The 17,761-nt window shown below is 40.9% G+C and overlaps 1 protein-coding gene and 1 pseudogene across 1 annotated transcript in view; one reads left to right on the top strand and one right to left on the bottom strand.

Annotated features, from left to right (window-relative positions):
• Window positions 1–16,742, top strand: part of CMYA5 (cardiomyopathy associated 5) — a 121,675-nt gene extending 104,933 nt beyond the window's left edge. Inside the window, exons 10-13 of the mRNA XM_066381687.1 lie at window positions 6,776–6,909; window positions 8,153–8,252; window positions 10,334–10,507; window positions 15,921–16,742. Coding sequence (XP_066237784.1) covers window positions 6,776–6,909; window positions 8,153–8,252; window positions 10,334–10,507; window positions 15,921–16,167 — 655 coding nt within the window. The 3' untranslated portion in view covers window positions 16,168–16,742. The remainder of the gene's footprint in view (window positions 1–6,775; window positions 6,910–8,152; window positions 8,253–10,333; window positions 10,508–15,920) is intronic.
• Window positions 1,498–4,040, bottom strand: LOC136403321 (inositol polyphosphate multikinase-like; annotated as a pseudogene).
• Window positions 16,743–17,761: the final 1,019 nt, after the last annotated feature.

Raw genomic sequence — 17,761 nt, 5'->3', positions numbered from 1 at the left:
TGAGAACTGGGAGTTCGTACCTCTTAATCTCCTTTACCTTTTCCATCCAGCACTTTCTACACCCGTCTCTGACAACCATTAATTTTTATATCTATGAGTCTGCTTCTGTTTTGATTGTTTTGCTTTATTTTATTTTTTTATATTCCACAAGTAAGTGAAATCATAAAGTATTTGTCTTTCTGTCTGACTAATTTCACTTAGCATATATAATACCCTCTAGGTCCATCCATGTTGTTACAAATGACAAGAATTCATTATATTTATGGCTAAGTAATATTATATATATATCTCACATCTTCTTTATCTATTCATCTGTTGATGGACACACCTAGGTGGTTTCCATATCTTGGCTATTATAAATAATGCTGCAATGAATATAGAGGTTCATAAATCTTTTTGCATTACTGTTTTTGTTTTCTTTAGATAAATATCCAAAAGTGGAATTGCTGGTTCTATGGTAGTTCTATTTTTAATTTTTTGAGGAACCTCCCTAGTATTTTCCATAATGGCTTGACCAGTTTATAATTCCAACATTGCATAAGAGTTCCTTTTCTCCATATTCTTGCCAACACTTGTTATTTATTGACTTTTTGATAATAACTATTCTGACAGGTGTGAGGTGATAGCTCATTGTAGTTCTGATTTGCATTTCTCTGATGATTGGTGATATTGAGCATCTTTCCATGTGTCTGTTGACCATCTGTATGTCCTCTTTGGAGAAGTGTCTATTCAGGTCCTCTGTCCATTTTTTAAGCAGATAGTTTGCTTTTTTTGATGTTGAGTTGTATGAGTTCTTAACATATTTTGGATATTAATCCCTTATCAGATATATCATTTGTACTTCTTCCATTCAGTAGGTTGGCTTTTCATTCTAGTGATGGTTTCCTTTAATGTGCAAAAATTTTTTAGTGTAATGTAGTCCCATTCTTTTATTTTATTTTTTGTTTTTGTTGTCTTTGTAGAGTTTGCTGCCTGTGTTTTTTCCTAGGAGTTTTATGGTTTTAGGTCTTATAAGTAAGTCTTTAATCCATTTTGAATTTATTTTGTATATAGTGTAAGAAAGGTGTCCAGTTTTCTTTTTTACATGTGTCTGTCCAGTTTTCCCAACACCATTTATTTAAGAGATTATCCTTGCCTCCGTTGTTGTAGAGTAATTGAACATTTAAGTGTAGGTTTATTGCTGGGCTCTCTATTCTGTTTCACTGATCTATATGGCTGTTTTTGTGCCCATACCATATTCTTTTGTTTTGTTTTACCACCACATTCCTTGCTTAACATTCCAAAGTTTCTTTATTTTTTATATCAATAGTTGTCTTATGAACAAAAACTTAGTTCTTGTAAGATTATAAAAAAGTTAACCCTTCTACTAAAAGTATAAAGACAAATAAAATGTAGACTCGCAATATAATTTTTTATATCACATTACAAGCACAGAGATAATGACAGCTGCTCTTCACAATGATTGCTCTACCCCTTAAAAAGACTGCAGCAAAGGATTCAATTGTCAAAAATACTCTACAGTACAGTAATTAAATGCTTCATCCCATAAACATATCCCTCATCTATTGTGTTTCTAGGGAAAACATGAGCAAAATCTATCGTTTGCACTCCTACTTCCACAATCTCTTGGTAACCAGTGGGAAGATGGTAGAAAACATTTTCCACTTGGAAAAGTACATTTCCATTTAATTGTTTCTATGACAAGCTTTTCCACCCATTGTCTTGCTCTATATTTTCAATGAAATCTGACTGTGATGATTTTTTGGGTATATTTTTCTGTGATGAGCATACATCTTGGACGAGCTTTGTCTACTGAAGCCTCTATTTTTCCATTCATTGTGAAACTTAACACTCCAAAGTTTTTATTGTACTCCAGTATGTCTGTGTTTGAGAGTTGTCCTTTGGACAAAACTTTTCTGCCAAAGTTCTGTCATTTGATTTTGTAGTAGTTGGCTGAGATGAACCTGCAAAACAATAATGAACTTGCAAAAAAGTTAAGCTGCTCTAGGTTTCAAACCACTGCACGATACTCCCAATGTTCTGAATACTGGCAGCAACAGCATCTTTTCTTTCTTTCTTTTTTTATTTATTTTTCTTAAGTGAGAAGTGGGGAGGCAGAGAGATATACTCCCCCATGTGCCCCAACTGGGATTGACCCAGAAAGCCCCCTATGAGGTGATGCTCTGCCCATCTGGGGCTGCTGCTCTGTTGCTCAGCATCCGAGCTATTTTAGCACCTGAGGCAAGGACATGGAGCCATTCTCAGTGTCCAGGGCCAACTTGCTCCAGCTGAGCCATGGCTGCAGGAGAGGAAGAGAGAGATAGAGAGAAGGGAGAAGGGGAGGGGTGGAGAAGCAGATGGTTGCTTCTCCTGTGTGCCCTGACTGGGAATCAAACCTCAGACGTCCATACAATGGGCCCACACTCTATCCTCTGAGCCAACGGCCAGGGTCTATACAGAGCTTATTTAATTTATGGGTCACCTCTTCAAGTTTTAGATATAAATCATTTGGTGTAGTAGGTGGTGACCAGATGCCATAATATTGTGGCAAATATTTTTTATAACTGGAAAAGAACACTAGCAGTATAATCATCAGCATAAACCATATTATAGAATTCTAGATCTCTTGGACCCCTTGGAGGTGGCTATTGCTGTTTCAAAACTGTGCCACTTGGATGTTGGAAAATACCTACTTTATCTTTTCTGTACATGTGCCTGGTCATCTGATATGAGAGAGCATGCAGCCATTGAGGAAGTGGAGCCTGCAGCCCACCAGTTTTGGGGTGCTTTTGGAGACATCCTTGCTCATGGTGGGGGTCCATATTTCTGGGGCACAAGTCATCTCTAGCCAGAGGGGAGATGGCGGCTCTATTACGGAGAACTGAAGTAGTAGCAGTAGCAAGGGTAGGAAATAAAATAGGGTGGAGAAAGAGGGCACAGGAAAACCTAGGGGTCGCTCAGGCTCAGCCCTTTCCTGGCCAGAGTTCCTGGCTGGGCATTGAGGCCCAGGGAGTGCCCCTATTGATGCCAGGGGGTACAGGGGTTGTCCTGTGCAAATCCCAGTGGAGTATGGTTCTTGCTACACTGCAAGCAGCAGCCCATCCACCAGCGTGGGCACAGCCCTAGAGAACAACCAACCTAGCCAAGGAGCAAGGGCATCCTGTGCCCCTTTCCATACTGTTTATGCTGTAGCTTTGTAGTATAGTTTGAAATCAGGGCGTGTGATACCTTCACTTTGTTCTTCTTTCTCAAGATTGCTTTGGCTATTTAGGGTCTTTGTGGTGCCACTATTGGAATAAGCTCTTTCTCTTATCCTTTTTTAGTTATTTGTATATGAAAGCTTTTGACTTCTTATGTTTCATACCTAGCCATCTTACAGAATTTTCTTATTATGTAAGAGTTTTCACCTTATTTTCTTGAGTTTTCTAGATAAAGTCATATCATCTGCAAATGGTATCAATTTTACCTCTTATCTTCCAGTTTTTTTTAACCTTTTATCTGTCTCTCTGACTTAATGGAAATGCTTTTAATATTTTCCCATTAAACATTAAGTCCCTAATTTTTTTACTTCATAAAGATCCTTTATAATGTCTATATAAAATGATTCTTGCCCCATTGTTCATAGTTGGTTATGACAAAGTTTTGATTATTCCTTGCAAAAACTAAAGTGTGAAAGCGCTCAAGCTAGAAAGATATTCATTATATTGGGCAGATATTAGCCTTCTAGTGGCTCCCACTCATTTGTCTTCTGGGGGGAAAAACCCCCATAAGAGATCAGTCTCATCCACATAGTGGCACTTCAGACTTCCGAGGACACAGTTGGTCTTTAAATTGTTTCTCTCTGCTTTACAGAATTGGAGTTTAACAAATGGCCTTTGTCCTACCAATGGAGAGAGGAGCAGGTGGAGTGTCCTTTGAAGACCCACTGGGCTCAGAGCTCTGTGATTGTATTCTCCATCAGCTAATCTGCTGATGGGGTCAGGGTTTCTAGATGCTTCCTTGCCCTCGTATTCCTGGAAACTGCACATATAAAAAGCCATCCTTTCCCACTGCACTGTGACCCTTGTAGGGAGAATCCCATACTTATGACTCAAAGTGAGACCATTTGAGTCATATCTCTTATTACCTTTTGAATTTTATTATTGGCCCTAGACTTCTAACAGTCAGATCAGTCACATTAATGATAAGGCTATAAAATTCCTTCTTTCCTAAGCACCAGCAACTTGCCGTGGTTTCATTTGCTGCCTAACCACTTACCTTAGTTTGGATATTTGGTGAATTTGAATTCTACAAACTGCATGTTCATTATAAGTCATGTGGATTCGGTTGCAATTATGACAAGTTTTAGAAATTAACAAAATTCAAAATTTAACCTATGGGAGGATGCCACTCTTCAGTTTTCAAATTCCAAAATTTTTTGAAGTCTTCATTTGGCTAAAAAGCAGGGGCAGCTGACATGAAAACTTTTGTGACATTTAAGTGAGATTAAACAAAATAAATAGACATGGAAACAAACCATTTGTATCTAAGTTTTTTTGCTTTTTTCTTGGTTCTTGAGCATAAGATGGCAACTTATAAACAATAAGACATTACCACATCTTGTATTACTTTCATTTTCATGCCTGCTGCTTTTATTTCACAGACTCAGTCAGGATATTGTGCGTGTTTGTCAAGTCTGCATGACCTGTTCAGGCACTGAAAGCAGGATCTGTTCCTATATTTGGCTTAAGTATCTTGTAAACCTTTATTCTTTAAATGAGTGATAAAACACATAGCATGTAGTTGACTATATATATGGAATTTCCTCCCTGACAGACTTCATAAAACTTAAGAGCAAATACTTACCCCCCAAAGCAGCATCCTTAGCATTTAACAACCTCATTGCTCATTGTTACAAAACGAGGTCAGTATGTTCTATCTAGTTTCTGTAGATGAAATTTTCTCACTTATCCCTGCCACTTTCCCCTCTGGCAGAGATGGAGCCTGTGTGTATGGTAAGTGATCAATAAATATTTATTTAATGAGTGAATCCTGAAATGCAGGTCAGAATCCAGTGTGCTTATTGAGACAATAATTTTATTGCTTACTATAATTAATCTCTTCAGTCATCAATTAAGATAAGATAAGCAATATATCTACCCCAGAATAATATTCTAGATATTAGTTGGGGATTAAATTGTTAATTATGGGACTTATTTTTAATTAACTCACTGAAGCATAATTAGTTGTCTGTGAACTCAATTGCACGGACCCATTCTCGGCACATCTAAAGATAGACTCTCGGGAGGTTCTGGTCAAGTGGTAGGTTCTGAAATAACAACCAGTGACATTTGAGGGTTTACACTGACCTTCTGCAGACACAGGCACTAACTAGCATATATATATATATATATGTAGACCGGGTGTTCCCCTCCCTCCCCCCTTCCTTCTGAAGAACATGCTGATATTTTTTGTGCTTTTAGAAATAGAGTGGGAGGAATTTGTTATTCTGTACAGATTTTATGCTTTTAAAAATTTCTAAATTTATTTATTTTCTGATTGATGATACCTTTTCTTTTTCCTGGTTCTTTATGTTATTTTCTGAGGTAGGTAGTGAGAAGTGAAATAAATCAACAGAAGTAGATATGACATGGAAAAAAAATCTGTCTGTAGATGAATAGTGGCCACTCTTTGATCCTAAAGCTTTTATGATACCTTCATTAATAACAAAACAAACAGAAAGAAATACAAAAACAAAGCAAAAAAGAGATTTAAAAAATCCTTCTGAATATGAACATAAAAGCTATTGTGTTGTTTTCATTGACTGTTGTCTAACACACCTCTCCTAGGAACAGGACTGTGGCTCTTTAGCACTTGGGTTAGGAATTCTTTCATTAGTATTTCAAAACCTAACTTGTAGCTCTCTCCAAAGCCTCTCTAGATGGAAGGCAAAAGAAGAGTACTTGCGTGATTTATTTATTTATTTTACAAATATATATTTGTATAAATGCTCTGGGCCATGATATCGAACAGATTAGAGAGAACTGAAAAAAGGTACAAAACTGTCCTGGTTCCCAGGCAACTTCACAGTGCCATCTTCAAATCCAGCAAGTCCCTATGTGTTTAAATGGTTGGGCTATTACAGTGCATTTGCCAAACCTATTGCCAATTAAACATCACTACCATCACTTTATTTTACTATAAAAGGGAGATTTAGGAATAGAGTTTTGGGGATTTTACTTGGCAATTAGAATTCTCTTTTCTCGCCAAGATTAAGCATGCCTTAAGAGATAATTGTCTTCTTTGAAGATCTCAGTTTCTATAATTTTAGCATGTTAGCTAGGTACAAAATCATCACTTACCTTAAGTTTTCCACAATTTCAGATCTGTTAATGAGATAATTAGTGTCCTTTGTATTGAAGATTGTTTCAACATCATCTTAATCCAAATGTGCCCCATGAACCAAAAATTGATGAAGAAAATAATAGATTCATTAATTGATGGTCTGTTTTCTGGATTAAAAAAAAAAAGTTTGTCTGATTTTATTCCAAAGAGCATTTAGAAAGCTATTTGTTGGACAAAAGTTGACAGAGGTAGAAATGATTTGATAAAGTAATCTTAGTGAACAATGATCATCTTGTAGAATCTTGCTTGCTAATGCCAGTGGTCATTAAAAGAGAAAAAACTAAGTTATTTGTTGTTAATAAAACATGTTCATTCACTATAAGGTTGAAATATGATGAGTTTTTTAGCAATGACATTACATTTAAAACTATTATTCTCCCTTTGTATTTAGATCTTTCTCTGGAATTAAAGGACTCCAGCTGAAGGTTAACCTCCAGCCTAATGATAATTACTTTTTCTATGTGAGAGCCATCAATACGTTTGGAACAAGTGAACAAAGTGAAGCTGCCCTCATTTCCACCAGAGGTACTTTCTCCTTTGTACACAGAGAAATATTTCCAAGCATCCTCATTCTTTCCCTTCCACCACCCAGAGAAAACGTCCTTGAAGGCAACTTCTTAAAGACACAAACCTGCTGCCAGGGCTAGGTTTTTGACATGAGGACCCAAGATTGGTCAGGGGTTAACATGTTTCTTTTATTTTTCTGGTTTAGAAGGTTACTAACCTTGGCCACCCCTTTGCAATCTGTCAGGGTACTTTGAAAATACTGATGCCCAAGCTTGACCTCTGGAGATCCTGACCTATTTAATTTGAAGAGGGCTCTGATGTGTGTATTTAACCTCCCTAGGTGACTCTTATTTGCCTTACAATGTGATATGGCTATGATAATATGGCTATGATTTCAATGTGTGTGGGAAGGGGATATTCTTATTTTATAACATTGTGAACTCTATGAACAAGCTTTCAGTCTTATTCCTTTGTTTAGTATTTGTGCCTACCACATTGTTTGTGCCAATTAATGTTGTTGAACAAATGTATAACTCAGGGAGGTGATAAAACTGTTTAATGACATTTTGGAGAAAATACTCAGATGATACTAACAAAAATGTTTGGCTGTTTTCAATTATTGTGAAAAGAGCTGAGGAACAGAAAGGCAAATAATTTTATTATTTTATCCTAGACCCAAAGATGGCACAAGATTGAGTGTGGCATGTGAAGTGAGTTGCTTAACCAGCAAAAACTTGTGCACGTGCCTCATTTGTGATGTAGTTAGGCACTGACTGATATTTATAAAGAGAAGACAGGAAGGGTGCCTGCCCAGAGATGATTTCCTACAATGCCACTATGGTGCCTGTACCTTCCACTGTTTGAACCACTCCTCTGGGTCACACCTGTGCATTTTCAGACTTTAATGTGCACATGAATCTCCTGAGAATCTTGTTAAAATACAGGTTCTAATTCAGTAGGTCTGAGGTTGTTACTGGGATTCTGCATTTCTAACTCATTTCTAAGTGACATGGATGCTGCTGATGCCAGGAGCACACCATGCCTAGCACACAAGTCCTAGGGCAGGAGGCACACCAGCGGTGGTGAGCAGCCACTGGCATTCGTTCATGCCATATGAAGTTTTTCACTGTGGACTTAAAAACACTGGGGTATATTGATATCAGAAGAAACGGAGACTAAGGTCTGAAGTATGGAACTTGGCCTAGGGACAGCACTCGACATTGTGGCAATGTTATAATCCTGTTCTTTTAAATTGCAATAGGAACGAGATTTCGCTTGTTGAGAGAAACAGCTCATCCTGCTCTGCAGATTTCCTCAGATGGGACAGTGATCAGCTTCGCTGAGAGAAGACGGCTGACAGAGTGAGTAGAAGAAAATACAAGATGTACCTGCAGTAGAAAGTTCTGAGGGTGTGTCACTTTTTTGTGGCCTCACTGTGCACCCTTTTGGTTTAATGAGAATGCCTGGATGTGTGCTATCAGATACAAATGTGTGCATACGCATGCAGTTTGGTTGGGGTTCATTACTTGGGGGAAAATGACAGAGATAGTTCATAACTTGGGGCAGGTATCAATATTTTTATTGGATATATAAGCACAGATGGTTTGTTTAAAACATAGGCTATTTTAAGGTATTATCTCTGATTTAATGGGACAAAAAAAAGAATCTGGGTTAATTCTTCTATTATTTTCAATACCAAGACAAATTTTGCATCCATCTACTTGAAAAGCAATAGAGGAAAATGACATTTTGTTGAGTTTCTAACTCTGGCCACATGTAGGACTTTCAGACTTTCTTGCTCACCCCTAACCCCCATAGCACTCACAAAAAGAAGCATCCAAGCGAGGAAGAGCCAAAAGCTGACGGCACCATGGAGAGATTTCTCTGCCATTTGCCTGCAATCTCTCATGGTTATTTTGACGGTCAAAATGGTCAATTGGAAGGAAATACATGAGAGGCTCTTGCAAACTGTGACCCACATGAAACCCAGGCTGCTGCTGGCGCAGACGTGGGCTACTGGCAAGCTCTCCCCACCAAGCACTGAGCTGACCAGCAGTGACTTGCATTGCTTTCCTATCAGGTTGCTACTCACCTGTCTCTGGCCCAGCTCAGGTGTTATCTGCTCCTGTAAATGGCTGAGTCTTCTTTGGGCCCTGGCAGCCTTTCACTGGATCTGTGAAAAGGTCAGAACTTGTGTGGAGCCGTTTCTGAGGCACTTGATCTTGAATAACGCTTGAGCGACAGCCCTATATTCTGCACCCTGGAAACCACAGCATTCAATATGGGGCCCAGGACACTCGAGATGCTAAAGATACACAAATGAATGAATTCAGAAAAATAGTGTTTAAAAAATAGATTGAATAGATTGGTCTTTTCTGTCTTTGGTGAATTTCTCAAAAAAGAAAAAACAACAATAAGATAGACTGGTTGGTGAGAGTTCATACGTAACAACTAATGGTAACTGTAATATATTTTATAGAATTTTATTTATTTGTTGTAACCTAAAAATGATCTCATAGTTATGAGGCAGGCAGGCTTTGCTCTAGAGAGCAACCTGCCACCTCTCTGAAATGAGATTGGGTCAAGACATGAGGAAGGAAAACACATTCCCTTGCATTAATCATTTTCTCCTCTGTCGAAGGGGAGAGGGAGAGGTGCTGACTGAGTAGTAGCACTGCTTAAATTAAAAGTGCTTCCTTGCTGTCTCAGCCACTTTAAAGCAAAATTGAGCAATTCATACAAGCAAAATAACCCGTCAGCAGTTGAAATAGCTTTGGTTTATTTCCTTGTGACTCTTATAAAAACAGCAAAGGTGAAACAAAAAGAGACCTTTCAGCAACCTCTCAGGCACACCTACTCAAGTCCCGAAAAGTGCTGACACAGCTTTTAGAAAGCACGTCCACCGCTCTGGTTATTTCCACACTCTGCTCCACTCTGGCCTTGCCAGCCATCTGCTGTTCAAGAGCAGTGCCTCACTGGTCTCTGTGCCTAGTTAGGTCAGCAGACACCGGAACTCATTGTTAAAAAACGTTTGGACACTCTTTTTTTGTGAGTTCTGTAAAAAAACTGCAAGTCATGCTCTCTTGGAACTCCCCACCAGCCCCCCTTGTAGGTTCTCAATCTTTTTAAAATCAGAGATTGTGCCACTTCTTTTTTGTCCTGCATTAGTCTAGTTATTTTCTGGTTCCCAGCTTCTTCAAGAGATGCAGTGTGCAGTAAATGCATGTTGTATGTGGCAGTGAAAATATGTCAAATGCATATTGAGAGTTTAGGGAATTCTGTGGCAATCAGATCAGTGTTGGGGGCACAGTGAACAATGGATGTCTTTAGTCAAATTCCAGCAGTTCCCAAGATTAGAATCCTGCTTAGACTGTGTGTGAGTTTGTGGATGTTGATGTCTATGAGATAAAGCCTGGAAAATCCTGATTAACTTTGCCTACAGAGTCCCATCAGTGCTGGGTGAGGAGCTGCCTGCCTGTGGCCAGCATTACTGGGAAACCACAGTCACAGACTGCCCAGCTTATCGACTCGGCATCTGCTCCAGCTCAGCTGTGCAGGCCGGTGCACTGGGCCAAGGGGAGACTTCATGGTACATGCACTGCTCTGAGCCACAGAGGTAAGCTGGAGCCCTCTGCCCCCCTTCATAAAAGTGTCATGAGTTGATGCTTAGGCAGAGAACTCTGAGGGCCTAATAAATGGCATTCTACTTCCTGCCCAAGTTCTGATCCAACTAAGAAAGAAAACAAGAGAGTAAAGTATATAGAGATTAAACTATTATTCTTATTACTGAGGAAGCCAGAGACTTTGGTTCATATCTGAGAGCAAGAGGGTTTAATATATATATAAAATCCTACTAATAGTTGGACACACCAACCCAGAGCCTTGGCCAGGCCATCTTCCCCACCCTGCAAGTCAAAGTTGGTCCCTAGAGAAGCAAAGAAGGATACATGTCTCCCTGGGAAGCTTATAACCAAGAGATAGGGAATAGAACAGGAATGTCAGAACATGCATGGCCAGTTTTTTCCTTCTAAACTCGCCCCGGAGTTGAGGAGATGTCACAGAGTAATGCTAAAAGGGCTCCCTTCACGGAGAAGGAATCAAAAGGAGTGAGTAAGAAGTGGACCCTAATGCCCTTCCCACATTGGTCTATAGCAGGGGTTAGCAAACTGTAGCCCGCAGGGCAAATATGACCCACCACCTGTTTATAACAATAAAGTTCTATTGGAACATAGCCATGTTTATTTGTTTATGAATTGGCTATGGCAACTGTTGTGCTACAATGGCAGAGTTGACTAGTTGCAACAGAGATTGAATGGCCCCCAAAGCCTAAGATATTTACTATCTGGCTTTTTACAAAAAAGGTTTGCTAACCTCTGGTCTACATTATTAGTGTTGTTTAGTTGGTTGAAGTGAAAAAGCCATTAGCCTGTGTTCATCTCAGAGGGCTTAGATCTGAATACGCTCACAGGATGGTCTAATAAAGGAGCAATGAACTGGGAGCCAGAAACCTGATTTTAGTCCTGGTTCTATCCTCCTCTTGGCTACTCACCTGAAGTTGGTTAACCCTTTGAGCACATGCCTCATCTGTCTTGTCAAGGGACATTGATGTGTGGTGTGGTCTGTTACCTTTTGAGGTTATGAGGATCACATGAAATCAGATACAGGGAAGAGCTTTGAAATTGTGAAGTCTCTATAATGTGGGCTATTTTTCAAATGTAATGCTTTAAAAAGAAAGCCTTTAGGGCCTGCAACTTCCAAGAGAAAGGCCCAAAGGTTGGGATTTTGCACATCTCTCTCTGCACATTTCTCCCTGCATCCTCCTTGACAGTATGATTCTCTGACATGGTTCATAAGGACGCCATCTCCAAGAGCTATTTAAAGTCACATTTCATCAAGTCAGAGCAATTAGGATTAAGCACTGTGCAATGCTTAAAGGCCCAACCCCTGCATGAAGTTAAAAATTACTCAAACCTGGAGTTTATAATAAGATATTGAGCTGAAACTGGATATTGATTTTATGAAAAGGTCCTTAGACACTTGAACTCTTAAGAATACAAACCAAAGACGAGCCTCCAATAATGATTTCCAGATTCTAGAAAACAGAATTGTATGTTTTGTTCAACAGTTTCAACACCTCTGGTCTTTAGCTCCTTCAGGCCCAGGGTAGGTCCAGTCAATCCTGGGAGGAAGAGCGCACCCACCCTGTGTGATCACAGCGCAGAGAGCTCAGGGCTCACGTGCCTGCATTCCATGCTTCAGATAGGGCATCACTAGCCTTGAGGATGCTGAGAAAAGTGCTATGGCATACCCTCCTATGTTTTCCACTTTCTCTGGCCTCATGATTTTAAACCAAGTAGTGTCACTCTTGATTCTACTTGCATAGAGTCTAAGCTTTAAGTAGTCACATCGGAAAGGAAAAAATAAAGAGAGTTTAAGGAAAAAAAATCTGTCCATTCCTAATTCTACCACCCTGGTTTGAGGCTCCCACACATCCGGGACCAGTTTCACCCTGCACCACACCTGCAGCCTCCTTCTAGCTCCCACCCACTCCGAGCCATTCTATGTCACAGCAGGCAGTTATTGCTAAAGTATCATTTTCATCATATCCCATCCTTTTCTGCTCAAAAAAATCTACAAACATCTACAGTGGTATCAGAATTCAGGTGGGATCGCAGTAAAGAGGGGAAGTCAGAAAGAAGGTCACCCGAGCCTAGGGTATTTCTTCCAAGAAGCAGGTAAACTGATCTCATTCGCACAAGGGCCACTTAACTATGTTTTACCTGAATAGTCAGGTTTTTTATTCTTCCCTCAAAGATCTCTGTTGTGGGTGTTGATAGTCCTATTTTCTGCTGCTTTGCTTAATATATAGTGTTTCCTTTATCCCTCCTACCTCAATGCCCCACTCATATTTCAGGCTGGGACCTACTCTTAATTTAGAGCTCTCTTTCCTCCTTTTGCCAACTTGTATTATGAATTTACCTTTGCCACCCAGCTTAGTGTATCCCAAGGTTCACTTTACCAGGCCACAGTCACAGAGCTCCAGGGAAAAGCAACCTGGTCTCAACTCTCCAGGCAGAGGAGAACAGAAGCTCCATATCCACGCATGCTGCAAATGGCTTTTTCCAGTCTACCTGAATCATTACCAGCTAGAAGCAGCGGTCATTGGGACTTGGACATGAGCTCCAAAGTATAGAATGGTGTCAACAATTCCAGTGCCATGCGGACTTTTCCTGTGGGGAACTTTCCTGGACTCCTGCTCCCTGTGACAGCTCCTAACAGACTGAACTGTGGTTGGGTTGCATTTTTCAGGGATTTGGCATGGTGATGGGGCCAACTTAGACTTGGGGAACATGTTAAGGACACTACTCATTTATGGATTCTTGCTATATTGGCCAAGAGTTTGCTTAAAGGCTTTTAATCACTGTAAAAAAAAATAGAGGACTGGATGAAGAAGATGGGGCACATATACACCATGGTATATTATTCAGCTAGGAGAAATGGTGACATCGGATCACTTATAGCGGAATGGTGGAGTCTTGGTAGCATTGTGCGGGGTGAAATAAGCGAATCAGAAAAAAACAGGAACTGCAGGATTCTATACCTTGGTGGGACATAAAAGTGAGACTAAGAGGCATGAACAGGAGTGTGGTGGCTATGGGGGGTGGGGGGAGGGAAGGAGGGAGAGGGGGAGGGGGAGGGGTACAGAGAGAACTGGATGGAGGGTTGCGGAGGACGATCTCTCTTTGGGTGATGGGTATGCAACAGAACTAAATGACAAGATAACCTGGAAATGTTTTCTTTGAATGTATGTACCCTGATTTATTGATGTCACCCCATTAAAAAAAAAAAAAAAAAAAAAGAAAGAAAGAAGGTCACCAGGCAGAGCAATGAGCAACAATGAGGGTCGAAAGGGATGTGGCTCAGTCTGGGCCAGTACTGAGATTCACGGGGATGCATCCAGCTCAGGGTGGGAGCCCTAGCAAGGCAGTTCTAGGGTCACACAAATGCCTAGAGTCAGGCTTCTGGATGATCCTTGTTTGAACTGGAACCAACAGTCCCAAGGAGGAACAGGCGGTGGCTGGACAAGAAGTCAGGCCTCAGGCAGACAGAATTGGTTTTAGGTCAGAGTTCAGGTTAGAGAAGAAGCCGAACAGGACAAAGAATATTCCAGGCCCTGTGGAACTGGTAGAGCCACATCTTCAAGGACTATCTTTGCTTCCTTAGCCTCCATGGTGGGGAGGGACTGGCCAGGGCTGGGCCTGTGGGCACCAGCGGCCTTCCATGAAAGATGGGAGATAATGTTCATTTGGCACTAAGGACCTTCTAGACCAATGCTGTGCCATAGCACATTCTGCAAAAATAGAAAAATGGTATGGCTGCTGAACACTTGAAATATGTTAGCAGGACTGAACAACAGGGTTTTGAATTTTATTTCATTTTGTTTCATTTTAAGTGGCCACATGTAGCTTGTGATTACTGTATTGAAGAGGGAAAGTCTAGTTCCTGACTACTTATCCATGAAATGTCCTCAAAGTCATTCACATGTCCCCTCCAAACCCATCAGGCAAATGGGGATGTTTTCCACAACATAAAGACTAATTCTGCCACCTCATCATTGCTTCTGCTGCTGCCACTGATTGGGTCTCCTCTTTCCTCTTTTCTGCCTATCTAGCCTGGCCATTCTTCTGGCTGAGCATGAGCCCATCTGCCCCCCCAAGCCTGCTATAAGAGCCCCAGCCCACATTGCTGGTCCCCATCATTGCCCCTTACGGCCTTTGTCTGCTCTACAGGTTCCCTTATCATCACAGAAGTCTTGTTTCTCTTCCCGTTCCCATGAATGTGCACCCTTTCACATGAGCTTCATCCTGCAATGAAGGTGACAATTTGCCATTCCCTCAGTATGTCCGCACTCAAGCTTTGGGACCTTTCAGAGCCATCGCAAGGTCTGAAATGTCCTTTGCCATTTCTGCCATACCAGAGTCACTAACCCAGATTCTAAGGGCCCAGTCAGTCCTGCCCCATCCCTCAGACCTTCCATATCCACAGAACTTTCCCTCATCCCCCTTCCTCCTCTCCATCCCTCATTTCCTCCTGCCCCTGCTCTCGGGCCCACCTTCCATTGCTACGATTGGCTGCAAAACCTCCAGATTTAACTTCTTCTGTTCAACAATCCCTCCTTCCCAACCTGGCCTTTCCTCTCACAACCAAGACAGGTTTATTATATATGTTAACTAAACACTTCACCAATCTGTACCTTGAGCTGGAGTCTCAGCTTGGCCTGTGTTTAAGTTGTCATCAAGTTTTCCTTCCTGTTCAGTGGAGCACAGGTTCCTGGTGGTCAAGGACAATGCACTCTGGCCTTTCATATCCTTCAGGGGGCCTAGTAAAGTACTGGATACACAGAGATGCCCAAATGATTACTCGCTGAATTAAATTTGTTTCAAGTGAAAGGGTAAATCACAGGCAACCTCTTTAGCTGCAAGCCCGCAAAAACACTAAGATGAAAAAGAGAGTTGCTTTGGACTAAGGGGGCTTATACAAATGGTAAAACTGGGCAAAAATAATACAATAGTTCTTAAACTTTATAAAGGCCCTTATGTAAGTTATTAGAAATCTTTAAACTGTAAAATTAATTCATTTTATGGAAGGCAAGCCAGCAGTACTTTTAAAAATACATGGCAGTCTCAAAGGAATTTTATTCAAAAGAATGACACACCATGAATGCGGAGTTAAAACGTGGGAGAGAATTAGAATGTTGATAAAAATCACAGAGGAGGCATATGTTAGTTATTCTGGGACTGCTTCCTAATGTAGAGGAGCAAAATTATTAAAAATGCCCATCTGTTGGAATGAGTTATGCATTTTAGCATCAGGAAGGACCTGGTTAAAGTACTTGGGACAACGTTATTTCAACTAATTGTTGTGAATTGAAGTTAAAAAATGAAAATTGATTATTTCCAATTGATTTTCTTTATCACAGTCCTTCAAGATTTCTGCACCTTTTAATTTTCCATTCTGCTTCATTTCAGATACACATTTTTCTACAGTGGCATTGTGAGCGATGTCCATGTGACCGAGCACCCCACCAGAGTGGGCATTCTGCTGGACTGCCACCACCAGAGGCTTCTGTTCATCAATGCTGAAAGTGGACAGTTGATCTTCATCATTAGGCACAAGTTTAATGAGGGTGTTCACCCTGCCTTCGCCCTGGAGAAACCTGGAAAATGTACTTTGCACCTAGGGATAGAGCCCCCAGATTCTGCAAGACACAAGTGATCACTAGCTTTCAAAATCTGAAAGAGCAATAATTTGAATGTTGGGAGTCTGTTGTTCTTTCCCCTTGGGTGCTATACATTATTCAAAATATCTCCCACACATTCACACTATTGATATCTACATGCACAGCAGTGAGCACGTGAGCAAAGCCACCAAGAAAGCCTTGTCTTGCCCTGGCCGGTTGGCTCAGTGGTAGAGTGTCGGCCTGGCGTGCAGAAGTCCTGGGTTCAATTCCCGGCCAGGCCACACAGGAGAAGCGCCCATTTGCTTCTCCACCCCTCCCCCTCTCCTTCCTCTCTGTCTCTCTCTTCCCCTCCCGCAGCGAGGCTCCATTGGAGCAAAGATGGCCCGGGCGCTGGGGATGGCTCCTTGGCCTCTGCCCCAGGTGCTAGAGTGGCTCTGGTTGTAGCAGAGCGACGCCCCGGAGGGGCAGAGCATCGCCCCCTGGTGGGCAGAGCGTTGCCCCCTGGTGGGCGTGCTGGGTGGATCCTGGTCGGGCGCATGCGGGAGTCTGTCTGACTGTCTCTCCCTGTTTCCAGCTTCAGAAAAATACAAAAAAAAAAAAAAAAAAGAAAGCCTTGTCTTTCTGTGGCAGCATGTGAGTAAAGAGGAAGGGAAACACAAGCTCTGCCCTGTGGGTCACATATGTTTGAGTCCTTCCTGGCATTAAAAGGATTTGTTCCAGACTTGGGAACCAAAATAGAAAAATGGACATCCACCTGCTGTATCTATTGGTAAAAGGAACCCTCAGAGGACAGGTCTGAGTAAAGAAAGAAGATTGTGCCTATAATACCTCTCCTCTGACAAGAAGCACAAGAAAAGTGTCACCTCATTTTCACTGAAAGATGGTAAATCCTAATCACTAGAGAAAGTGTTTTAACCCTTCTAAGTTGATAATGAACTCTTTTACAATACTATATTGCTGTAGAACACGAGTTCCTTTTCCCTGAAATTAATTTTAAATGTAGAAGACTGCTGGATATTAGAAATTGCCATTTTGTTAAATAAATGGTTAGAGTCTGTAAAACAACACATGTTATGTGAACTTTATTATCTAACTTACCAGCCGGCCTCTCTGGACAGGGACGCACTTCAGGGTAAATAGCACCCCATTGTAGTGGGTGGTGCTGTGACTCATTTTCACAGGATAAGTTTATACATGTATATTTTAAAATCTAAACTCTTTTAGCTCAGAGTTAGTTACTTACCAGAATCTGGGAATCTCCTTTTACTAAAAGAAAGTGCTAGGTCATTTTTAAATATTATATTGAAAACTTTCTCAAAATTTTCCTAAATTTTGTGTGCAAAGTTGATAAATCCAGAATGCATGTTTAGATGATTGCTCTTATTTTTTTTATAATATATGAATCATATTTATAGTTTTGAGAATGAATTCAGTAATTTGTTTTCCTGGATCAAGAAATAATATCTTAGCCCTGACCAAGTAGCTCAGTTGCTTAAAACATTGTCCAAGTATTCCAAGGTTGTAGGTTTGATCCCCTGTTAGGACATTTAAAAAAAGAGAAAAAGGCCTGACCAGGCAGTGGCGCAGAGGATGGAGCGTCGGACTGGGATGCCGAGGACCCAGGTTTGA

The sequence above is a fragment of the Saccopteryx leptura genome, chromosome 4 (genome assembly GCF_036850995.1).
Source record: "Saccopteryx leptura isolate mSacLep1 chromosome 4, mSacLep1_pri_phased_curated, whole genome shotgun sequence".
Taxonomy (NCBI): Eukaryota; Metazoa; Chordata; class Mammalia; order Chiroptera; family Emballonuridae; genus Saccopteryx; species Saccopteryx leptura.
This window is presented reverse-complemented; position numbering and strand designations above follow the sequence as displayed.